Source organism: Carlito syrichta, unplaced genomic scaffold (genome assembly GCF_000164805.1).
Source record: "Carlito syrichta isolate Samal-C Ts95f unplaced genomic scaffold, Tarsius_syrichta-2.0.1 Scaffold301909, whole genome shotgun sequence".
NCBI classification, from domain to species: domain Eukaryota; kingdom Metazoa; phylum Chordata; class Mammalia; order Primates; family Tarsiidae; genus Carlito; species Carlito syrichta.
Genome location: NW_007246005.1, coordinates 296,873 through 321,095, shown reverse-complemented (window position 1 = coordinate 321,095; position 24,223 = coordinate 296,873). Strand labels below are relative to the sequence as shown.

The 24,223-nt window shown below is 45.6% G+C and overlaps 3 protein-coding genes across 11 annotated transcripts in view; 1 reads left to right on the top strand and 2 right to left on the bottom strand.

Annotated features, from left to right (window-relative positions):
* Positions 1 to 2,686: 2,686 nt before the first annotated feature.
* On the bottom strand, positions 2,687 to 16,391 carry RRP8 (ribosomal RNA processing 8). 4 transcript variants are annotated; one of them, XM_021711190.1, is made up of 9 exons: positions 16,147 to 16,347; positions 14,152 to 14,515; positions 13,462 to 13,915; positions 13,255 to 13,384; positions 12,984 to 13,090; positions 12,759 to 12,855; positions 12,322 to 12,534; positions 11,932 to 12,038; positions 2,687 to 2,799 (listed from the first exon to the last, which is right to left on the bottom strand). In XM_021711190.1, the coding sequence occupies exons 1-7, from the start codon at positions 16,243 to 16,245 to the stop codon at positions 12,415 to 12,417; spliced, it is 1,371 nt and encodes a 456-aa protein (XP_021566865.1). In that variant the 5' UTR covers positions 16,246 to 16,347; the 3' UTR covers positions 2,687 to 2,799; positions 11,932 to 12,038; positions 12,322 to 12,414. The 4 variants fall into 4 exon arrangements, with proteins under 4 accessions (XP_021566865.1, XP_021566866.1, XP_021566867.1 ...); XM_021711191.1 differs by having other exon boundaries at positions 11,932 to 11,998; XM_021711192.1 differs by lacking the exon at positions 11,932 to 12,038.
* A 60-nt stretch (positions 16,392 to 16,451) lies between these two features.
* On the top strand, positions 16,452 to 23,241 carry ILK (integrin linked kinase). 6 transcript variants are annotated; one of them, XM_008055654.2, is made up of 13 exons: positions 16,452 to 16,565; positions 16,917 to 17,097; positions 20,437 to 20,602; positions 20,773 to 20,868; positions 21,061 to 21,157; positions 21,245 to 21,328; positions 21,431 to 21,516; positions 21,654 to 21,763; positions 21,870 to 21,997; positions 22,090 to 22,211; positions 22,307 to 22,406; positions 22,523 to 22,653; positions 22,828 to 23,241. In XM_008055654.2, exons 2-13 carry the CDS (start codon positions 17,009 to 17,011, stop codon positions 22,975 to 22,977), a joined length of 1,359 nt encoding a protein of 452 aa, XP_008053845.1. In that variant the 5' UTR covers positions 16,452 to 16,565; positions 16,917 to 17,008; the 3' UTR covers positions 22,978 to 23,241. The 6 variants fall into 6 exon arrangements, with proteins under 6 accessions (XP_008053845.1, XP_021566861.1, XP_008053844.1 ...); XM_008055653.2 differs by having other exon boundaries at positions 16,458 to 16,565; positions 16,963 to 17,097; XM_008055657.1 differs by lacking the exon at positions 20,437 to 20,602 and having other exon boundaries at positions 16,458 to 16,565; positions 16,963 to 17,097.
* Positions 23,210 to 24,223, bottom strand: part of TAF10 (TATA-box binding protein associated factor 10) — a 1,469-nt gene continuing 455 nt past the window's right edge. The window contains exons 2-5 of the mRNA XM_008055659.2: positions 24,065 to 24,219; positions 23,760 to 23,824; positions 23,561 to 23,675; positions 23,210 to 23,378 (exon numbers count right to left, since the gene is read on the bottom strand). Coding sequence (XP_008053850.2) covers positions 23,289 to 23,378; positions 23,561 to 23,675; positions 23,760 to 23,824; positions 24,065 to 24,219 — 425 coding nt within the window. The 3' untranslated portion in view covers positions 23,210 to 23,288. The remainder of the gene's footprint in view (positions 23,379 to 23,560; positions 23,676 to 23,759; positions 23,825 to 24,064; positions 24,220 to 24,223) is intronic.

Here is a 24,223-nt window from a genome sequence, read left to right as displayed (position 1 = left end):
AGTCCTCTTGGAGAAGAAAACATGTAGAATTTGCTGTACCACATATCAAGATTTATTAGAAAGTTACTATAATTAAGACACCAGGTACTAATGCAAAGAGATGTATAAACCAAGAAATGGATTAATATGCCCCCAAACAGATCCACACATATCAGGAAAATGTGGAAAGAGGATACTGCATAGCAATGGGAATTTTTTGCCAATGAAAAGTTTTAAATTAATCAGACATCTAGATGGAAATGAAATGAATCTTGGCTCCTACTTCTTCTTCTTTTTTTTTCACCCACACAAACATTTATCACATTCCTGGACTTTGCTTTATATCTTAAAGATGAATTAGAAGCAAATATTTATATCTGATTCATACCTTTCACATCAAAATCAAGCCTAAAAAAATTTGACCTCAGTAGTACTTTAAAAAATCTTATATAAGAATATGCTAAAAGGCTTGACACTGTTAAGCTGACATCTTCCATGGTGCTGTAATGGTAACAGAATTTTTATTTTCATTTACTTCGTGTTGGTTCCTACTTCTAACCACATATAAAAACTAGTTGTATACGGATTGTAGAACTAAATATGAAAGACAAAATAGTAACATTTCCAGAGTATAATTTAGTAGATTTTTTTAAAAATTATTTTTCTAAGAGACAAGGTCTTGTTGTATTACCCAGGCTGGTCTCAAACTCCTGGGCTCAAGCAATCCTCCTGCCTCGGCCTCCCAAAGTGCTGGGATTACAGGTGTGAGCCACCACTCCCAGATGATTATCTTTATTATTTTGGGGTAGGATTGATTCCTTAAGTAGGCATAAATAGCACTAATGACCAAAAAAAATTGATACTAGATTACATTAAAATGAAGAACTTCCGTTCATCCTTTAGATAGTGAAAAGGCAAATCAGAATAGTATATGCAACACATATAACCAAAAGGGTCATATATTTGTAAATCAGATATATATATATATGGAAAAAGATACCCCAATAGAGAAATTGGCAAGATACTTGAACACTTTATAGAAGAGAATTTTTCAAATAGCTGATAGATACCTGAAAATGTCAACCAGGGAAATGCAAATTAAAACCAAATAACACATCATTATACATATACCAGAATTAGGGGGAAATGCCACATGAGGGCAAAGAAATGAAGTAAAATAATTCTTAGATGTATTAAGTGAACTCTCATATCCCTTGTGAAAGGAGTGAATATTAAAAAATTTGTAAACAGTTTGGCATTATCTACTAAAATTGAGTATATATACATTTTGTGACCAAAATATTCTACTTCTAGTTATAGTTACAACAGGAATGTGTACACACACAGAAGAGATGTTTGTAAGATTAGTCACAGAAGTATTATTTGTAGAACTGGAAACTACTTATGGTAGTCATTAGGCAGTTAACAAATATTCTGTTTCTTTTACTTCTTCGTACATAGTAGGGGTGTACATACTCTTATAATCTGTATATGGAGCTATATGTGGCAGACTTATTTGGGCCAATTACATAAGACAGAAAAGATTTTTGTCACTTCTGGACTGAAGCTTTTGGTGATTTGGTGTTTAGTGAGAAGAGATTTATAGAAAAATATTTATTTATATTTTATTTTTCTTTATTTTAGAGATGGGGGTCTCACTATGTTGCCTAGGCTGGTCTCAAACTCTTGGCCTCAAGTGATCCTCCTACCTCAGCCTCCCAAGTTACTGGGATTATAGGTGTGAGTCAATGCACGTGGCTTAGCAAAATATTCATATCACTCATGAGTGTAGATGCAAAAATCTTATACAAAATATCAACAAATATTTGATAATTGCCAGGGGGGTGATTCACTTTGTTCCCTTTTCTTGCATCAGTGATTATGAAAGCATGTGTTAAGGCAAAGTTACCATGAGCTTGGGTCCCTGAATGACGACATTTCAGTCGTAAAAAATAATCTTCTGTTGGCTTAAGCCATTCACATTTTGGGTTTTTAATTCTTATAGTAGGACCTGACCTGCTCTGATTGGTATACAAGGCAAATGTATATCAGTAGCTGAATCAATCAATACACTGTGGTTTTTTTCATAGCATGTAATATTCTACAGTAATAAAAAAATGAAGGAACTACAGCTGCATTCGACAACATGGATAATTCTATAAACCTGATGTTGAGTGAAACATGGAGCTATAGACATGAATTCTTAACTGGTAAGATAATATAGAAAAGCAAGAAAATTAATGTTGATGAAAGTGAGGGTGGTGGAAACTTTGTGGGGTCAAGAGGAGAAAGCTGTTAATGTTAGGAGGTGGCATAAAAGAGGCTTTTGGGTACTGACAGCATTCTATTTCTTAATCTGGTGGAGGGTACCATGGGTGTTCGCTTTGTGATAAATTATTGTACTGAACATACTTGTTTTATCTTTCTGATGTGTTTAATTAAATGAGATTTTTAAGGAGATTGCTTGTTGCTGTAACAGCAAACCCTCAGGTGTACAACGGCTTCAAAGTGATAATTTCTCACTCGCTTTAAGTCCAAACCAGGTGTTACTCATTGGTGGATGGCTCTCCTGTAAGTGATATTCAGGGATGTAGACTCCTTCTACCTTTTGGCTCTATCATCTTCACCGTGCAGCTTTCAAGGTCATACACTCAAATGCATCAAGCTGGCCAAAGTGGAAATAACATGGGAACTGTGCAAAGGAAAATTTAAAGGTCCAAGTCTGGAAGTAGCATTTATTAGTTTCACTACCATCCAACTGGTTAGGCTCAATCACTCTTAATTACAAGGGAGGCTGAGAAATATAGTCCAGTTGATTTCCTAGGAAGAAGAAAATGGGTGTGAAGAACAGCTGGCAAGTCTCTGCCACAACATACATACACCAATACCACCACATATTTTGCCAAAATGCGCCTAGAGACATGTAACAAACACATTGTGGGGGATCACAAGAACTGAAGTGCCAATCAGGAACAAAGGGAACAAATCAAATAAGAACAGGAAAGGGGCCTTTCACAGATTAATCTTAACAGAGTGTCACGAACTTCGGAGAAAGGTTAATGTAATTCTCAGCATCAATCTACATATCAACAAGAATAGAAAAGTTTAATAGCACTGGTGCCAACAGTGCCATCCTGACCAGGCTGACTCTCATGCAATCCTGAAGTTGTTCATTCTCTCTTAGTCCCAGTCTGTTTTCCAAGCCTTACTCCCTGGACTTCACATTAGTTTTGTGAATAGCTTATTGATACCTTTTCAGTAATCTTTCTTCTTATCCACAGTTTATTGTAGTAAAACTTGGACTGTTACAGAGTAGGTTTATTTCACTTGTTGAACCTCCATTCCTATGTTGAACTTTAGCCATTATAATGAGCATCCTTGTTTTATTTTTGGCTTTGATGGAAATACTGCAGCAGAAAGTCCAGCATCTACATAAACTTGCTCTCCAGAAGCAACAGCCAGAACAACAGAAAGAGAACCTTTATCTCCCAAATATCAAATAAATGAATCTAACTGGTGGAACTTACTTTGTATTCACAATTCTAGCTTCAAGGTTTTAATATCTCCAGGCATCAAAATTTGAGGCAACCATGTGAATGGATGCTTACTAAAGTGGAAGCATGCTGTAGAATACTCTGTAGCTAATGGGAGCCACAAACTAGATGTATAAGCAGCTACATGGATTGTACTAGTTTTTGCTTATTTTCTTTCGACTCCATAACTCTTCCTGCAATACAACCCCCGCCCCTACCCCCACCACATTCACATTCCAGTTGTGCTGCTGCAGCTAGGATTCTGCAAACTACATTGCCCAAAATCCACTGCCAGCTGATTTCCTGTTGGGTTCTACCAATGGGATGCCCTAAAGGAAAATTGAAAATGAAGGATAGGAGGAGGGACTTTATTCCTGTTTTCTAGTTGCTGTCACATTATTTCAGCTGTGGAGAGTTGGCTCCAGCCACTAAGTAGTTCTGTACTCAGCACTAGCTTTGCTATACTTCTCAGAGACATCAGCAGCAGACCAACTATGCCCTGTGCAGAGGCCAGTCACACCTTGCTTCCCCACACTCAGGGTTATGCCATTCTTCAGAGGTCCAAGCACCAGATTCAGTGGTAGGAGTCTCCTCCATAAAAGTCTGAGTATCAGTCAAAGGCCCCTTGTCTGAGCTCCTAGTTTCTGGCAATTGCTTCTTCCCTTTTGCTTTCCCAGGCCTTGATGTTATCTGATTTCTGCAGTTATTAATTTTTAAAATTATATTAGGATCTTTTTTCTGTTGTAATCAATTCTATTAAAACTTTTTTTTTTTTTTTTAAGTTGGAATCTCATGTTGTAGCCCAGGCTGAAGGGCAGTGGCGCACATCCAACCACTGCAACCTCAACCTTCTGGGCTCAGGTGATTCTTCCACCTCAGTCATGCAAGGAACTAGAAATACAGGCATGCACCACCATGCCCAGCTAATTTTTTTAAAAAAATTTATTGTAGAGATGAGTTCTCACCAAGTTGCCCAGGCTGGTCTCGAACCCGCAGGCTCAGGCAATCCTCTCACCTTGGCCTTCCAAAGTGCTGGGATTATAGCTGTGAGCCACTGTGCCCAGCCTAAAATTCTCTTCTTCAAATATTAGTGTGGTTTCTATTTTCCTGGCTGGGTCCTGGCTGATACAGGCATGGATATTAAAAATACAGTTGAGTGATTAAAAAAAAAGTAAGAAATAAGATTCGCAGACAATACTCTACATAAAGCACACACACAAAAGTTCACATTTTACAAGAATACCTGCATAAAAGGATGTTAAGTGAAAGTTTTTTGTCTGAGATCTAATAACACACCAAAACTAAGGATAAGAGATAACAGGTACCAACACATTCTAAATTAAGATGCTAGATATATCCATATAAAGTTTACTCTAAGATAGTAAAGCTAATCTAGAGCACTATCTTTTCTATAGTATATGAGATTAGAAATGAAAGATTCATTGATGAGACTCTTTAGGAACAGGGAGAACTTCTCCCTCAAAGGCAAAGGAGTAGTACTATTCCCTCAATCCTAGATTGAGCGAAGAGAGCTCCAACAGAACCATTTGTAGACATTTTTGTGTTCCCATAAGAGAAAAAGTCATTACATTCATTCAGCATTAAATTCTCTAGCTAGAGGCATGCTAAACTCAGAAAATTATAGACCCATCTCCAAATGGCCACTGGGGTGGAACTTGAGCCAAAGGACTCTTGGGAGAATATAACCTGAACCACTTAAGGAGATTTGTAGCCACATCAGCATAGACTGGAACTTACTTCTCAGATGGAGAAGAAGTCAGTGTCAGGCTGGCTGGGGCAGGGCAGGGTGAAAAAAAGTCACCTGTTGGCTGGGCTACACTTCCACTGTTTGGCAGGACAAACATGCATGAGTCTCCCGTGAGTTCCTTGAAAGGTAACCCATCCTGAGAGTTTGTTGAGATCTTTCTTAGCAAAGCTGCATGCTAGAGTGAAGCACTTGAGCACTAGGAAGCTGTGCACACACTGTCAGGGTCAGGAGCTTAGGACCTGAGGGGTTGTGTATCACAAAGAGGCAACCAATTAACTCACACAACAGTCAACATTTTTTTGACTGAATACACCAAGTCATATTAATCACATAAGCTTAGTCTTTCTTCCTCTAATACGTCCTCCTACATTCCAATCCTAGAAGCACAGAGAAAGTTAAGAATAAGTGAAAGAAACAGACCGTGTTCTCCTACCCCACTGAGTTGAAGGGAGAGCACCTTTGAAATGGATGAGTTACCCTTTAGATGTGGGAAGGAGGGAGGGGAAAGAAAAATATATTTAAATATTATTATTCTAGATTAGTCTCTGTCACGTTATAGGGAATAATGGAACATAGTCACACTAGAGTGTTAACAACGGAGAAGAACCTCTGAAGCAAAGCCAAAAAGATAGGGGCTGTGGCAATCAGGGAGACTCCCAAGAAGTCTAATTGTAAGTAGAGTGTCCCAGCTTAATCAAGAACACATCATCTTGTAACCAAGAATCAAGGGAATTGCAAAGACTTCACCCTGAACATCCCTGAGCTCTGAAACCAATCCCAAGTCACCTACCTTCAGGTTCCTTGTTACATGAGAAAAAAAATCTCATCTGTTTAAGGCATTCTTTAGTGGGATTTTTTTTTTTTTTAATAACACAATCAAAGAGGGTTTTGTGGTCAATAAGGTGAACAGGATACCCATAGAAGATATATCCAGGGTGTATATGATAACTTCTTTAACACCTCCAAAACTCACTGACTGAATATAATACAGGCTTTTTGTTGTTGTTGTTCAATGTCCAATGTGAATGTTCTTGATCAAGCATTCCAAGTAATGAGTCAGGTATCCAGACTTCTGTGCTATGACTCCATCACCTTCAAAACATGTGCTTCAAGGTCACCCTGGTAGGTAGAGGAGGGAGTGGGAAAACATGGAAGAGGCCCAGCCAACCTTTGATTGCCTTGGCCTGGTATTGAAACATCACTTCCCCTCAATTTCCACTGGTAAGCACTCCTCACACAGCTGCCTAGAAGCATGGAGCTGGGAAATGTAGTTTACCTATCTAGAAAAAGGATATTTTGGTGAGTATCTGGTCAGTTTCTTCCACAAAAGAGGTGACACTGGTATGAAGACCTTGAAGATGAAAATGAGCTCAATGGGAAAACAGTATTCTAGAAGCAGCAGCAGCATGTGTACAGAACCTGAAGTAGAAGCAGCTTAGAATGCTTAAAGTCTGTGTGCTAGAGTTCTGCAAGAGGGGAGGAGTGGGTTAAGATGCAGTTAGAGATGGAAATGGAGACTTGGGCAAGATCTCATGCGCTCTGGGAAGGAGTCTGTCTTTTGTTCTCAGGGCAATGAGAATCCATGAAAGGGTTTTAAAGCAAAGAAGTGACATAAGCTGATTTACATTTTAAAAAGATCACTTGGCTATGTGGAAAATTAATAGCTGTGGGGAAAGAAGTAGAAGCAATTAGACCAGTAAGGCAGTTATTGCAGGAGTTGAATATCCTAGAACCAGGTAACCAGTCAAAGAAGCCACCTGGGAAGGACAACCTGGGAATGAAAGGCTCTAATTACTGGTTTCTGTCTGTGAAAATCTACAGAGAGCTTTGTGCAATTATGTAAACAGTTAAGTGTTTGGAGCTGAGTCGTGTCTCTGCCAAATCATGCTGTTTCTTTTAGAACTGTGTTCCCTCAGGGCTGAATTACAGGAACAGAAGCTGGAGCACACCAACAACTGTAGAAGCAATCACTGTTTACTTGGAGACCTCTAAAAGGGATGTTGAACAAGCTCAAGGCGTAGATTGATAACCAAACCCAACTTTATTCTTGTCTCTTACCACCCCTCCAAACTTTATTCACGGGGTGGGGGGGATACTCTTTCTCTGCTATGGAGAAAAACTGCAGCAAGCCTTCTTAGTGAATAGATAGTCCTATGATCAGCTTAAGGCACATACACAATCTAAATTAACTAATTAGAATGTCTAATCCTGTGTAACAATAAAAATTCTGCCCCTGTTGAAGCTTTAAATCTCTTTCCCTCCCAGCTCTGCCCCACCAAGTCAAGAAGCCTGCATGAAGAAGGGAGGAGTGATCTGTGTGCTTTTTGTTTTCTTCACCTCCTCTCCACTTAATTGCTGCTGGTTGCTCTGGGTCCAAGGACAGGGAAGGAGAGATAAGGGGGATAAATCATTCTGGCTTGACTAGTTAGTTCTGTGTCCTCTGGGCCTGGCAGACATTTAAAAAGGGTCTGCAGCCATTATTGAGCCTTTGCTTGCCTTCTACATTCTCAGGGCAGGAATCTGAACCCAGGCTCATCATTCTTCAACCGTAGAAATAAATATCTCCAACTTTCTCAATGGTCCCCATGGAGTCTCCAACTAGACCTAAGGTAAGAGGGTAGAAACCTACCCCTCCAAAGGAGGAGCTGGGTCTAACAGCCCAACTGACTGTCTCAGAATAACAAGCTCTCTGTAAGGCAATCTTGCACTAGTCTCCTCCCATTCCATCCTCTTTATGACCTGAACCTCAAGTGTGTTATTAATGCTGCCAGCAATTATATTGTGTTTCCTTCATTCATTCATTCCCTCTTTCACTCTCCTTGAAAAACATTCATGTTTCTCTGTCCTTAAAACCTCAATTGATCAATGTGTTTCCTGTTTAACTGAGAAAACAAAAGCAACCAGAAAAGAACTTCTGGAGCCCTATCCTGATCTACTAAATCAGGAACTCTAGGAGAGGGTTTTTAGAAATCTATTTTACAAGTCTTCCAGGTGATCCTAATGCACTCTACAGTTGGATAGCCATTGCCTTTCACAACTGAGCAACCCCTTCATCCCCAATTACCTCCTACCACTCTTGCCCCTCCTCCAATCTGTTCTAGTCACACTGGTCTCATTGTTCCTTAAACAGAGGGCATGCTGTTTACTGCTTAAGGAAATATACCTTGTTCTCTCTTCAGTCTAGACTTTCAGCATTAGAAACTGAAGCTCAGGCATGGACTTAAACAAGAACTTGTTCTGCAGCCAATGATGGAGCAAGAAGGACCCAGATATGGCTTTCAGAATCAGTGTTACTGATGGGGGTCACTTGTCCTGGCTGGGCTAAGGTAAGGAGAGCCTGGGGCTTATGTCAGATCCAGAGAGATGTTTACTCAAGTGGCCTGAGCCAGCACAAGCAAAGGAAGAATCTAAATTACAAGCAAGGGAGGAAGGCAACCACAGCTGACCCACAAAGTACAATAAGAAAACAGTCAAAACTAATCAAGCTCTAGGAATATAAACGCCATTTGGGAAAGAACACAAATACGGAGTTGTAAAAGGTAATATGTGTTCTACAGTGAGATACTCTACTCCAACAAATCCCTGGGACTTTGCAGCTTGCTCCCCCCTCAGTTAGCCAGGAAGCTCTTGCCTCATGGAGATGACACAATAGTCAGGTCTCTCCAATAAGCCCTAATGAATCCTGACAGGCTCTAGTGTGACTGTCAGGGCATTTTGCATTGGCTGCCTGGTGGCCAACTCCACTGACCAGCCTCATATCACCTCCAGCATGGAAGTCTCTTTAATAGGTGATGGAAGCCCTCTACTGTTGAAATCCATGCCATCCTGCCTCTCCCTGATCTTCTGGATCCTCCCCCTCCCTCAAGAGGTTGGCACCTAATCTACTGCTAACTTTGGTCATCATCCTGGAGAACTTCAAGTTCCATGCAGATGACCCCTCCCCACAATACTCAACCCCTCATGCAGATGACCCCTCCCCACAATACTCAACCCCTCAATCCCCATCTCCAGGCAAGCACCTTTGCATGTGTCTCAGGTAGTCACTTTACTAGAGGACCCTAAACTTTGCCATTACTTGGAGCTGCTCTAATTCCAAATGTAACAATTTCAGCACTCCAGTTTCTGACCACAGCCTCCCATCCTCCCTGGTCACTTGTTCAATTATTCCCAATATAACCATCTGCTTTTATCTTTACTCTCCTGTCCTAAATATTTCCATGGTTCAGCATTGCCATCACTTACTTGCTAATGGCCTAAAATTCCTTTCCTCACTGTCTTGTCCCTTCAATGGCCTGAAATAAGTCCTTGGTATTCACCTCTTCCACAGCTACACGTAGATTCCCGAATAGGTAGAGACAACCACACTACTGGGTTGATTACTATAAATCCAAACAGGCCCTCAACATTACCCAGCAGTCCTCACCCCACTGCAGTCCGACTTCTCATCTTAACAAACCTCTTGTAGCATTGACAGCTGACAATTTGCCCATTCCTCCCATGTTAAAAAAAATCCACTTGATACAGTTTGGATATTTGTCCCTTCCAAGTCTCCTGTTGAAATGTGATCCCTAATGCTGGAGGTGTTCGGGTCATGAGAGCAGATCCTGCATGAATGGCTTGGTGCCCTCCCTGAGGTTATGAGTGAGTTACACTCTATTACTTCACATGAGAGCTGGATGTTTAAAAGAACCTGACACCTCCTCTTTCCTTTGCTTCCACTCTCACCATGTGACACATCTGCTTCCCTTTCACGTTCTGCCATGACTAAGTTTCCCAGGCCCTCCCTAGAAGCAGATGCCAGCACTATGCTTCTTGTTCAGTCTGCAGAACCGCGAGCCAAAACGAACCTCTTTTCTTTAAAAATTACCCCTCAGGTATACCCTTTATAGCAACACAAAACAGACTAATACACCATTCTCCTGGTGTTACTCTTTTATCTCTGGCCCAACCTTCTCATCTTCCGTCACCTTGACTGGTTCATTTTCCCTTACCCATCCATGAAATGCTCCTCAGATTTCCAGTCTGTGCCATTTTCTCGTCTCATTAACTTATTCTGACATCTAATCCGATTTTAACTACCACCTTTAGGTTGCTGATTCCCAGACCTTAGCACAGATCTCATGCACATTCTACTTTCAAATGAACATCTAACAAGCACCTAGAATCCAACACTGAATAGCATCACTGGCCCATCCAGTTGCTCAAGACAGAAACCTGGGACTTACTTCAGATTTCTTTCTCTCAGCCACTCAACATTCCACCAATTCTGCCTAATGAAGTTCTCCCATCTACCTAGTTCTTCCATCCATCATCACTAGTCCACCGTGTCCTCATCTTTTGCCCTGAACCTAGGTTTCTACAACACCCCTGCTCTCATCTATGCCACTCAAATGGACTTTGTTATATCTTATCCCTCTCTAAGTGAACAAGTGCATTAGCTGTATCTCAAGTGACAAGATCTGAGAATACAGATAAATATGGCTTGAGAAAACCGCAGCCAAATGCACAAAACAATCACAATGCAGTATTTAAATGCTGAAGTAGCACTCTTCACGTAGTACTTTGAGAGCACAGATGAAGAATTAATTCTGCGTTGGGAACAGGGGAGTAGGAAACAACTAGGGTGTTTGGAAGGATAAGCAAAGGATAAGCAAACTTTGCTGGTCAGACAAGTTCATTTGTGAGAACAGCACTGCAAAGGCACTGTTCCATAACTGCTAAATGTTTCACAGCCCAGGCCCCAAACATCTCTGGTCTGTTTCAAAACCTCCAACCCCTTCCTAGAGGTATCCAACTAGCTCAGAGCCCTGGAACCTATGTCCTCCCAATGGGCCTGTTAGGTGGCCTTGGAAATAGGTAGAAGAGGCTGTATCTTTACACTTGGACCCATGGCAGATACCTTCTAGGGGAAGCCTAGAATCTATCATGCCAGCTCATCTTCCCTCAGTACTTGCCTTCCTTACCTATAGCTTCCGCAGGACATGCTGACCAAGGCCCACTGCAAGGCAGAAACAAGGGACAGACCTTCTTCCAATGAACAGCCCAATCTCTCACTACCATATGGCATCAACCAGTTGTTTATGAACAGAGCGCCAGCTCTATTACTGCCCCCTTTAAGAACAGCTCAGGATCCATTAAGAGTCTTTAAATAGCCAATAAAATTAGCCTGGTGAAAGGCCTATTCTGAGCTTTCCCAGAGTCCTCTTCAGTTAACAAATCCATTCTTTACCGTCCAACCGTCCAACAATAAGGCTTACAACACATAATAGCCACAGTTAGTTTATTGAGCACCTCCTATGTACCCAGCCCTGGCTATAGATTTCCTCAGTTAACTCATACAGCAACATTGTAAGACAGGAATTCTACCATTTTTCCAATGAGGAATGTGATATTTAGAGATTAAATGATTCTAAGTGGCAGGCAGTGGCAACTGAATCCAGGTCTACTTGATTCCAAAATGTGTGCTCTCAACCATGCACATCCCTAAGGCCCCACAGGATAATAGGTGTTGGGAGTGGTTTGATGCATATGGTTCCAAAGATGGAGATGAGGACGGAGGGAAAAGACGAACCACTACAAATGCTCAGCACAGGAACAGTCTTGACCCAGTGACTCAGACTGATGTGTTGAATTAGGATGTTAGTGGACTACCTGCAGCCTTAGAGCCAAGGAGTAACAGCTGCCTGTCTGCAGTCTTGAAAACCTCAGCAAACCGAAGCTGGAGGAACAGAAGCTACGGGTGAGCAGAGGAAACTGGTCTGCAGACAAATCAGAAGAGAGCAGAGTAGAAATGCCAAGACAGAAAGGCCATGTGGCTTCTGAGATTAAAAGAGGAGCCAAATCCAGAGGTGCCTTAAATTCCAAACCATCTCATTTTCATGACATCTAAGGTGACCCATGCCTCCTGGATATCCTCAGGTTCTCACAAGAAACTCCTTATTCTTTAACTAGCCCGAGTGATAACCAAGATGCTTCTAGTAGAGCAGGGCTGAGCCAGGGGTCTTATAACACTTAGTCCTTGAGACAGATGGAAAATCGTACCAAGTCCTGACTCACAGCCTGGTTGGAGACAGTCTTCAGAGCTCTCAGCCTGGAGTTCGAGCTCTGCCTTGCCTTTCATGGGAGGTCCAGAAGTCACCTGCGCTTGTAGAGACATGGCTGAAGCTTCAGGCCTGAGAGTTGAGCCTTGGGCCCTACCCGAGGGGGCCCAGTCTTTTGGAAATCAAACAAGAAGAAGTGACTGTTGGTCAGGTCCTAGGGGCAGAAAAGACCCAGTGAGCTCCACCAAATTTGTCACCACAACTCCTCAAAACACCTCCCTCCACACACTGTTTCTGCTCAGAAAGCTTCTCAGGACTTTCCCTTGTGTTGGGTTTTTGGGGGAGCAAAATGTCTGCTCCTGGTCTATGGTCTCCTTTCTAAATACTATCACCCTCACATGTAAAGGGCCACATATGAGACAAAAATGGAGCCCTCACCTTGGAGATGACCTTGAACCCCAGCTTGGTCACAGCCCCCAGAAAGGTTCGAACATCCTCAAAGCGGCTGCTGACCTCAGCCACTTTCAGGAGACCCCTGAGGACAGAAAGTTCTGTGTAAATGCACAGACATGAGCAAGAGCATGAGCATACACACACACACACACACACACACACACACACACACACCAGACACATATACATCTGTGTCCTCCACGCTCCTACCCTGGCTTCAGCACTCGATTTGCCTCCTCTAGGAAGTCCCGGATGTTGGTTCCCATCAGTGAAAGGCAAAACACAGCCACATCCACAGACTCATCCTCCAGAGGCACCTGTGGAGAGTGAAAGTGTTGTATAAGGCATGCAATATCAGAAGGAGAAAGTCAACACTGAGTGCTGGGGTTGACACCAGAATGGGAAGTAGGAATATGGGTTTAAAAGATTAGCATATCGAGGCTGAGCCTAGAGCACAAGACAGATACATAGATGGGTTCACCTGTGCCATGTCACATACAGTGACCCTAGGGTCCAGAGAGGCCAAGTCAAAGCAGTGCACAGGGTTCCGGATACTTGAAGCCAGATGGCAATCCCCGCAACCGAAGTCAGCTACCACTAGGGATGCAGGCCTGGGAGTGGAAAGCAAGGGTCACATGAGCCCATGACTGAAACACATAGCCTCTCACAATGCCCGTGCCCCATTCACCTCTGGCGAAGATCTCTGGCAATGCGGTCCACTGGCTGGAGTGGCCACTTCTTTATTTGGCTCTGGAAGCCACGGTGGTAGAGAAGAAAAGCCTCAGGGTCCTCCTGGAAGAGACGCTGTGCAGCGCTACTGGGCCCCGAGTACAGCTGTTCGTTCAGGTATCGAAATCGGGCACCATCCAGACGTTTTGCCATACGGGCTCGCAGGGCCCCTGCCCGGGCCTCATGGCTATCTAGCCTGGGGTCAGGAGGCACCTCTGTCTCCTCTGTGGGGCCCTTGACTGGCGCCGGGTCTGGCACCTGAGGTTGCCGAAATTTGTTCTTATGTCTCCGCTTGTTCTTTTGTCGGTTTCGCCATTGCTTGCGGTTCAAAGTATTGGGGTGTTTAGGGAAAGTGGATCCAGGGTTTGGCTTGGATGAGTCATCTGCAGCACTACTCTTCCAGGATTTGGGACCTGCAGGGAGGGAGATGAGAGGGTGCACCTGGGGTAAAATCTCCAAAATTCAGAGGCTTAGCAAGTCACCCCGGCCATAGCCCTGTTCTTGAGACAGAGACTGTGGCCTGGATAAAAGTACTTCTTATTGCCTAAGTACACTATTAATCCCAATTCTAATGGCAGTGGGTAACTTCTGTTATATTTACAATCAGCTGACCACCCTACATTCACACATATACACACCCAGATGGTACCTGTTTGGTCAACATTGTCCAGGTGCTGGACTTGGCTTGAAGGAGAATGTTTCTGGCATTTCCTCTTTCTTTTCTCTTCTTCAGCAGAGTTACTGCCAAGAAGAGCCCATTTGCGGCATCTTTTCTTCCTTTCCACTCCTTCTTCCTCAGAGTCATTGCAAGGTGGGCCATGTTTTTGACATTTCTTCTTTCTCTTCTCTACTGCAGCAGAGGCACTGGCAAATGATGCCTTTTGGGGGCGTTTCTTCTTCCTTTCCACCTCCTCCTCCTCAGAGTCACTACTATGTAGGCTGGGAGAATGCTGGGGAAGAGATGCTGCTTCCAGGGCCCGTAATGTGGCTAAGAGCTGGCGGTGCTTAGAACCCTGGGAGAAAACAAGGGTTGACAGCAGGGCTGAGGAAAATGGATGAGGCCTGAAGAATAACAAAGGGAAGTTGGGGACCTGATTCAGACCCTGGCAGAGGCATCTGGATTCTTCCCAGCCAACTTCACTAGCTTGTCATGAAGCCTGCCAGACCTAGAAGAACCTTCACATCACCATCCCAACCTCTACGAGGCTGAGGGCAGAGAAAACACCCCACTTTCATCAATGTATAAATGAGGTCATGGAGATTCCTCAGAGGAATGTGCTAGGGCCACAAAATACGATCAAGACCAGGAGTTCCAATCCTCCATCTAAGGCTTTTGGCTTCAGCTGATACCTTTCCATAAGAGGTAGGGAGGTCATCGGGCGCGGTGGCTCAAGCTTGTAATATCAGTACTTTGAGAGGCCGAGGCAAGAGAAATGCCTGAGCTCAGGGGTTTGAGACCAGCCTGGGCAACTTGGTGAGACCTTGTCTCTACAATAAATCAAAAAATAAGCCAGGCATGGTAGCATGCACCTGTAGTTCCAGCTACTTGGAAGGCTGAGGTGGAAGGATTGCCTGAGTCCAGCAGGTAGAGGCTGCAGTGGCCATGAGTGTACCACTGCACTCCAGCCTGGGCAACAAAGTAAGATTCTGACTTTTAAAAATAAAAAATAAAAAAAACACAAGAGGTAGGGAGGTTTCTGGACACAGGAGGGGCATGATCATACATGTATTCAATGTCTCTAGCTGCAGTGTAGAGAACAAACTGAAGGGGACAAGCTGCAGACAGAAAAGTCAGTGGCCTGGAAGGATGAAAACGAACAAAACAGGCACTCACACGTTTGTGCGTCCCCAACACAAACACATCTCTCCTGTAGGGGACAAAGCTTAGAGCTTATCCTCCTTTCCTGAATACCCTCACAGTCTCCAGGATTCCTCAGGTCCCATTTTGGAAGCTGAATGAAGAGCAGGAAACACCTGAGGAAGCACAGGAGCTGTCATATCTCCAGAGGCTCCAAGGAGAAGGTCTGCTGTCCAGGAGGCTGATTCAGGGTTGAAGTCCTCCTTGGTGGTCCTAAGCCAGGCACTTACCTTACGGGTCTCACTTCCCCACACCCTCCCCTTGCACGAGTGATACTGATAACTCTTTGTCATCACCCACTCAAACTTTCTCCAATCCATTCTCTACACTGTAACCAATGACCTTTTCAAAATACAAACATGAAGAGATCATTCCACTACTAAAACCATTTCACTGACTTCTCTCTATCCTTAGTATACGCAAGACTTCTAATTTACCATTTCAACTTAAACAGCATCCCCTCTCATTTATTCTCTGTGCCCCAACCACACAGATCGTTTTTTGTGTGTGACTCTAACAGAACATGATCTCTTATCCCTGGGCCTCTGCACGTGCTCTTCCTGTCTGAAGCAACCCTCTTTGTTTCACCAAATTCTACTCAACAAAGATCTCTCAGTCCCAAAGTCACTTTCTTTCGGAAGCCTCCGGACCTTCAAAGCAGGACTCGCTCCCAACGGTGCCACAGGGGCTCCTCGCACACACAAGACGTGTCCGGCGCTAGGATCCACCGGAGTCAAAGCTGTTTCGCGGCCTGAAATAGCTTCCTTGCCCCTGCGTGCCACTCACCTTGATACGCGAGGTTGTCGGGGGCGGAGGCCGTGAAGTTACAGGCCCGAGGCCTGCGATTACTGGGGCCGCCTCGGCCCACTCAGCCTCCTCGAACATGCGGCTTGGGAAGGCAGGGTCGTGGGAGTCCACGCTCCTCTCACGTACAGACCGCGTTCCTGGGAGTCGGAGCACCCAGACCCGCCAGAACGGAGCCGGAAACCACAGCGTGAGCGCCAGCAGCGGCTAGAGCGGCCGGCGCGGCGAAGAGAATCATCGAGTGCAGACACCAGAGGGCTAGAAGGGCAAGGAGGAGGTAGGAAGGGAGGGAAGGAGGCCCGCGCTGGCCAGAGAGGGCCGGGGCAGGGCAGGGCGGGGCCGGACGGCGGGCGCGGCCGGACGGGAGATCCCCGGAGAAGGAGCCTGCAGCCCGAGTCCCGGTGAGTGGGAGTGGGCTCGCGCCCCCTGCCCAAGACTGGACTCTGCCAACCCGTCACCCCTCACTCAGCCTGAGTTCTAAGCAAGGATCGGGGCCAACCCTGGGAAGGACCCCCGAGTCCCCAGGGTATACGGACCCTGGATCGCCCCAGTTCCCTCAGCTCTGTTTGCGGGTCGAGTCTTAGTGCCTGCTCTCTGACATCCGTTCCGTTTTGGAGATAACTGCCTCTTAAACTACCCCCTCCCCCGCACGGACCCGCCTTTCCCTCGCGCCCGGAGGACACAGGGATCATCCCGCTGCCCCGAACTCCTTCAGAGACCCCGACTCCAACACAAATACGTCTCTCCTTTAGGGGACAAAGCTTAGGACTCATCTTCCTTTCCTGGATACCCCCACAGTCCCCAGCATTCCCCAATTCACGGGACTCGACGCCTGGACGCTGCCATGGACGACATTTTCACTCAGTGCCGGGAGGGCAACGCAGTTGCTGTACGCCTGTGGCTGGACAACACGGAGAACGACCTCAACCAGGGGTGAGCTGAAGCGGCTGGTGGATGAGAGGAAGGCTAGAGGTTCACTTCTTTTGGCTATGTGGGGTGCTCATGTCTGGCGGGGACTTGCCCATTCAGTGTGATGAGTGCTAAGCACAGCTGGTGGGGTGCCAGAGGATCTCCACAGAGGAAGCAGTGTTTGAGCTGAATCTTGACTGCTGAATAAGAGTTCCACAAGCAGAGGTTGCTGAGAGTTTTCCAGCCTCAATGAACTGCATAGGCAAAGGCTAGGAGGCAAGACATAGTGGAGAGTGCCAGGAAATTGGAGTTCCATATGGCTGGAAGATAAAGATTTCTGTAGGTTGAAGCATTGGGTACAAGTGGAGGAGAGGTCTTAATACTGCAGAGGTCTGCAAGGGTTAGCCAAGTCTTGCAAGCATATTTAGGCTATAATAAATTCTTTATTCTGAGGCAAGGTTTTAAACCTTTAAAGCAAGGTTTTAAAGTGATATGATGAGATTGTCAGTTTGCTCAGTATCATTTTTGATGCTCGGTGAAGAGCAGGTGGGAAGGAGATCATTGCCTAGTCTATCCTGGAAGTGATGATGTCTTGGACTAGGATTGAGAGAGGTGAAAGAGGTGATTAGATTCCAGAAGTCTTTAAAATGAAGAATTGTGGTACTTGGTGTGGGAAGTGAGAGACAAAGATTAAGATGACCAGGGTTCTGGCTTGGACACTTGGTTAGGTGGTGGTTACTTTTACTGAGATGGAGAAAATTGAAGGATGAGGTGTCCTATTCTGGACATGCTATTGTTAAGATGACCATACAGCAAGGTGGAAATGTTGAGTAGGTTATTAGTTATGCAGATTTCCAGTTCAGAAGGAAAATGTGACTTGTAGACACAGATTACAGAGCTTTCGGCATATAGATGATACCTCTGAAGACTTGGCTGTGAAGGAGAGTGCCTCAAAAGAGTGGAAGACAAGAGGGCAGGAGACGAGAAGCCTGAAGACTGACAAGGAGGAATTAGAAGTTGAAGGAAAAATAGGAAAATGTGTGAGTAAAGCTTAGAGAAGAAAATGTTTTAATGAAGGGGAAGTGGTCAGTAGTCAAACAGGCTACTGAGATGCCAAAGAACATGAATACTTTATTGAATTTTCAACTAGAATATATTTGATGATCTCTGAGCACTATTTCAGAGGAATAACAGGTGAAGAAACCGAACTACATTTGGTTCCTTCCTTTAAGGGGACTATACTGAATACTTCCTTTGCTAGGTGCTAGAGTCTCAGAATCAGACACAATCTCTGCCCTTAAGGCAGACTTTTGGCAGATTGAAATGTGAATGAGAGGTGAGGAAATAGAGAAAGTGAATGTAGGCCAATTCTTTAAGGTTGGCTGAGACAGCAAGGCAAGAAAAGTGGTAGTGATGGTGATTGAGAATGGTGGATTTTAATTTTTTTGTCCCTTAAGGTTGGTAGAATGTAGTTTTTAGATTTGAGAAGTCAAGATCACTTGTCATCTTAGTCTAGGCGCTACACTATTTTTCCTTAATAATTTGCAGAGTAGCCGGGCTTGGTGGCTCAGCCTGTAATCCCGCGCCTTTGGGAGGCTGAGGTGAGTGGATTGCCTGAGCCCGTGGGTTTGAGACCCGCCTGGGCAGCGAGATCTCATCTCTACAATAAATAAAAAAAAAAATCAGCCGGGCGTGGCAGCGCATCCCTGTAATTCCGGCTACTTGGAAGGCTGAGGCAGAAGGATCTCCGGAGCCCAGCAGGTCGAGGCTGCGGTGGCCGGGAGCGGCCACTGCACTCCAGTCTGGGTGACAGAGTGAGACTCCAATTCAAAAATAATAATAATAATTTGCAGAGTGATTTTTCCCATTTCTTTGTATAATTTTCAAAGGGTACTCTGACAAAGATAGTAAGCACTGTTACTATTTTGATGGTGAAGAAATAGAGGCTTAGGCAAAGTTGTCCAGTGGGCCTAGCATCTAGAAAGACTATAGCTGAGTCTAGGAAGACGCTAAGATGCTGCCAAAAGGCAAAAGGGTGGCATTAATGAAAATGGATGATTTTGTAGTTGTTTTGAGGGGATATGGTATGGGTGCCCAAGCTTCAGGTCTCCTTGAGATAAAAGTCAAGGCCCTGAGGTGACTGACAGTGAACAGAACCCTTATGCCCATACTTTTGCCTCTGGGCTTTGCATGCTCTAGATCCACAGGCAGTACTGGAGCCTAGTAAGTCAGGGCACAAATTAAAGGTCTGAGAGGCAAGACTGACTTGTAAACAGGGTATAAATTACTTCCTGGGGATACCCACATCCAGGGAAAGCTGTTGGCTATTTCTGTTAGCAGAAGAGGGCAAGCTTTTGGACGGAAATGATTAAAGACTACACCTCCATATCCTTCAGCTGTGGGGGCATCTGGGTGGCCAGACCCCTGATCAGTCCCAGGGCCTGCACAGAGCCCCTGCACAGGAAGTGACCACAGCACTAAGGCATCCGGAGGCTGCCTGTCTAGACCACAGACCGCCCCCTGCTCCGCCCCTTGGATCTGCAGCCTGACTGGAGGGAATTTCCTTTTATGGCTCCAGGCTGTCAGGCAAGGCCCAGCTCCAATCCAATTGTTTTGTTTGTAAACTTTTTTTTTTTTTACTTTATAAAATACATGTCTTTGGGAAAAGAAAAAAGTCAGGTATAGTTTTCATTCAAAAGCAGCAATTCTCACTTTCTCGTTTTTCTTGTTCAGTTGCTAAGTAGGGGAATCCTGTTTTGTGTGGTTTGTTATCTGCCTCATCAGTAATCAAAAGCATTTCTCCTTTTCAGTATAAGCCTTTCCAAAACATCACTTAAATTCCATTCCATTTTCAGATGTTAGTTTCAGTACCAGAGGCAAACAGCAAGCCTGCTCCTTCTCCTGTCTTGGCCTTCCTTCTCCAAGATACCACTCTCCTCCATTAATGTGTACTAAACACCTGCTGTCAGTCCATTCCCTAAAACTTATAGTCTGATAGACAAGATAGCCCATTAACAGATTTTTACAATGCAGTGTGAACAGTGCTATAGTAGGGGGATATAAAAGATGCAGTGGAAAACAGAAAGGACCAGTACAGGGAAAACCAGGCAAAGTGCTACCATCTAATGAAATTAGGTGTAGATGTTGAGGATATTGAATCTTACAGAGCTGCTGGGATATCTAGGTGGTTGGATGGGTCCGAAGCTTAGAGGAAGGTCTCAACTGAACAGCTTTGAGAGTTGCTGGCATGAATGAGAATCAAGCTTTCCCAGAGAGTATGCAGAGTAACTATCAGTTTTTCAGAAATCAAAGCCTTTGACCCATCCCACCTCCAGCTCAATGACCATTGCCCCTTCCTCAAAGGGACGATCATGGCTTCTCCCCCTTGCACTGGGCCTGCCGAGAGGGCCGTTCTGCTGTGGTTGAAATGCTGATCATGCGGGGGGCACGGATCAATGTAATGAACCGTGGGGATGACACCCCCCTGCACCTGGCAGCCAGTCATGGACACCGTGATATTGTGCAGAAGGTATGTATGAACCCATCACCCATGTCATCACATACATGCCATGAGGTCAGTCACAGGCACTATATAACACACAGTAGAAAGTACTCTTCTCCCTTTTCCCTGACACCACCATCCTATTTGGGACTGACTGTGCCTTTTACCTCTTTTTTTGGTCTGGTCATGGGGCCCAGCTGTTGCAGTATAAGGCTGACATCAATGCAGTGAACGAGCATGGGAATGTGCCCCTGCACTATGCCTGTTTTTGGGGCCAAGACCAGGTGGCAGAGGTGAGTACTCAGACCCTAGTCCTAGGATAGGTGGGAAGCAAGTCTGAGCCTGAGTGGCAATTCTGGAACCTTCAACCCATCCTATCAGTACTACTATATGACACACAGGGTTGTATATTGCATCTGTGTATTTATGGTTGGTTGTAACTGCCAGAGGTGGCAGGGGCCCTCATCACAACCTTTTCATTCCAGGACCTGGTGGCAAATGGAGCCCTTGTCAGCATCTGTAACAAGTATGGAGAGATGCCTGTGGACAAAGCCAAGGCACCCCTGAGAGAGCTTCTCCGAGGTCCATCCCCCAACCCTCTGCTCATGACCTGTCTTGTTCTTCCCCACCTGTCTCCTGCCTCCAGCTAACACTGTTTTTCTTCCCCAGAGCGGGCAGAGAAGATGGGCCAAAATCTCAACCGCATTCCATACAAGGACACATTCTGGAAGGGAACAACCCGCACTAGGCCCCGTGAGTCACTATCATGGGGGAAGGGTTTGTAAAAGGGAATAATCCTGTGCTTTGGGGCTGGGTTAGGGAGAAGCTGGGTACCTGACCTGCCCATACTCTCAGGAAATGGAACACTGAACAAACACTCGGGCATTGACTTCAAACAGCTCAACTTCCTGGCAAAGCTCAACGAGAATCACTCTGGAGAGGTGACCCCTGCCTTTCTTGCCCCTCCCTCCCTAAGCCCCCGTAAATGGCCTGCTCGGTAACTGTTTTAAGTTTTTCCTCATAAGTGGGCAAGGAAGTGGTGGCCTTAGTTTAAGCCTATCCACTACCTGTCCTTCAGCTATGGAAGGGCCGCTGGCAGGGCAATGACATTGTTGTGAAGGTGCTGAAGGTTCGAGACTGGAGTACGAGGAAGAGCAGGGACTTCAATGAGGAGTGCCCCCGGCTTAGGTAAGGCAAGGCCTAAACTGGGAGCTGCTGGTTCCAAGGAACCCTGAAGAGCATAGAGGGGACTGATAATTTATACTGGGTCTTAGCTACTCTCTCCCTCTCCCAGGATTTTCTCGCATCCAAATGTGCTCCCAGTGCTAGGTGCCTGCCAGTCTCCACCTGCTCCTCACCCCACCCTTATCACACACTGGATGCCATATGGATCCCTCTACAATGTACTACATGAAGGCACCAGTGAGTAGGATATTGTATGTAATTGGGGACAGGATGGGAGAGAGGGGAACATGAGCCTCTCTGAAGTATTTTACTCTTGCCTCCTCTCTTAGATTTCGTTGTGGACCAGAGCCAGGCCGTGAAGTTTGCTTTGGACATGGCAAGGGGCATGGCTTTTCTACACACACTAGAGCCCCTCATCCCACGACATGCACTCAACAGCCGAAGTGTAATGGTAAGGTCACAAGTTTACTCCTGGCCCAGGCCCCAACAGCCCTTTGCCTGTCTAGGACTTACCTCTATCCAAAAATCTTATCTTCTCTTCTTCAGATCGATGAGGACATGACTGCCCGAATCAGTATGGCTGATGTCAAATTCTCTTTCCAATGCCCAGGGCGCATGTATGCACCTGCGTGGGTAGCCCCTGAAGGTGGGTAAGGGCATCATGTTGGGAGGCAGAGAAAAACCGGCTCAGTAGTAATGGAAGGGTATATAGACAGACAAGACAGGCCAAGAGGCTGGAACAGACAAGCCCTATCCCTCCAGCTCTGCAGAAGAAGCCTGAAGACACAAACAGACGCTCAGCAGACATGTGGAGTTTTGCAGTGCTTTTGTGGGAACTGGTGACACGGGAAGTACCCTTTGCTGACCTCTCCAATATGGAGATTGGAATGAAGGTGAGAGCAGAACTGCATATGCTTATATTGGGAGAATAGTGGTGACAATAAATGCAGTGGGCTTGGGCTCCTCCTACATTTGTTCGGATATGCAATAATCCTGTCCCCAGGGCCAGAGGCTTTCCCCTGCATGACAGAATCAAATTCTGAAGCTCATTTTCCTTGTATTCATAGGTGGCACTGGAAGGCCTTCGACCTACCATCCCACCAGGCATTTCCCCCCATGTGTGTAAGCTCATGAAGATCTGCATGAATGAAGACCCTGCTAAGCGACCCAAATTTGACATGATTGTGCCTATCCTGGAGAAGATGCAGGACAAGTAGGACCAGAAGGTCCTTGCCTAAAGGTCCAGAGATGTCAGGACATGGTTGGGGGAGTGCACCTCCCTAAAGCAGCAGGCCTCAGGTTGCCTTCCCTGCCTCCAGTCATGGTACTACCCCAGCCATGGGGCCCATCTACTGCCCCCATTCCTACCACTGTGGCCCCAAAAGGGGCTGGGCTCAGAGCTTTGTCACTTGCCACATGGTGTCTCCCAACATGGGAGGGATCAGCCCCGCCTGTCACAATAAAGTTTATTATGAAAACAGGCTGGTGTGGGGACATGGGGACAGACAAGCACATTAGGGTGGGTGGCTCAGGTGAAGTAGTGCGGCTTCTTCACATTGATGCCATACTCGCTGAGGGCAGGGGTCAAGTCCTCCATGGTTAGAGTGTATTTGCGGTCCTGAGGGAAAAGGGAAGAGCACCAACTGAGCACAGGAATCCCAGACTCCAATCCCAGATAGGTGACCCTGAGTAGGTCTTACACCTCCCCTAGGACTTAGTTCCCCCAAAGTGGTTTCAGAATGAGTTAAGCCTTCACTGCTGTGAAGGGTAATTACTGATTCAACAAGCCTCCCCTCACACCTTGCTCTTGCTCCGGGAGCTGCCCGAGGCTGTGCCCTTCATTTTGCAGTGCTGTAGGGCATCATTGGCAATATCTGAGATGAATTTCTGGGCAGCTAGGGAGATGAGCCGAATTCTAGAGAGAAAAAACTGAAATGAGAAGGAGATGGACACAAACTTCAAAAGTACCCAAAGCTCTAACCTGTCCGGTTTTACTCACATGCGTGGATCTGAGGCCTCAAAGCCAGCACGATTCAGGTAGTAACCAGTCACTGCATCTGGGATCTGAGAAATCAATTAGACAACTGTCAGTGTTAGCCCTATGCCTTGCTGGGCTTAAAGTGGGAGGAGGATGAAGGAAATGGAGGATAGGCCATATCAGGAAGCTCACAATTTGGGTGGACAGGGGGAAAATTACAAGTGCTATAGGAGAGCAAATATAAGAGGACGCTGAAAAGCACGGAGATGAGGCTAAAAGTTGGCGTGACAGCAGACTAGATGGCTTTGTTCGGGCGGGAAGCCCACCGTAGGCGTGTAATCCTCCAGCTGCATCAAGAAGTCCACCAAAGGCGTGCTGGACACCACGGGCTTCACGTCTCCGTTGGCCGCGTTTGGCAGTACGTAAACCCCGTTAGACATGGCCCCCTCCGGGGGCGCCGCTCCACCCGCCGACACTGGAGCTAG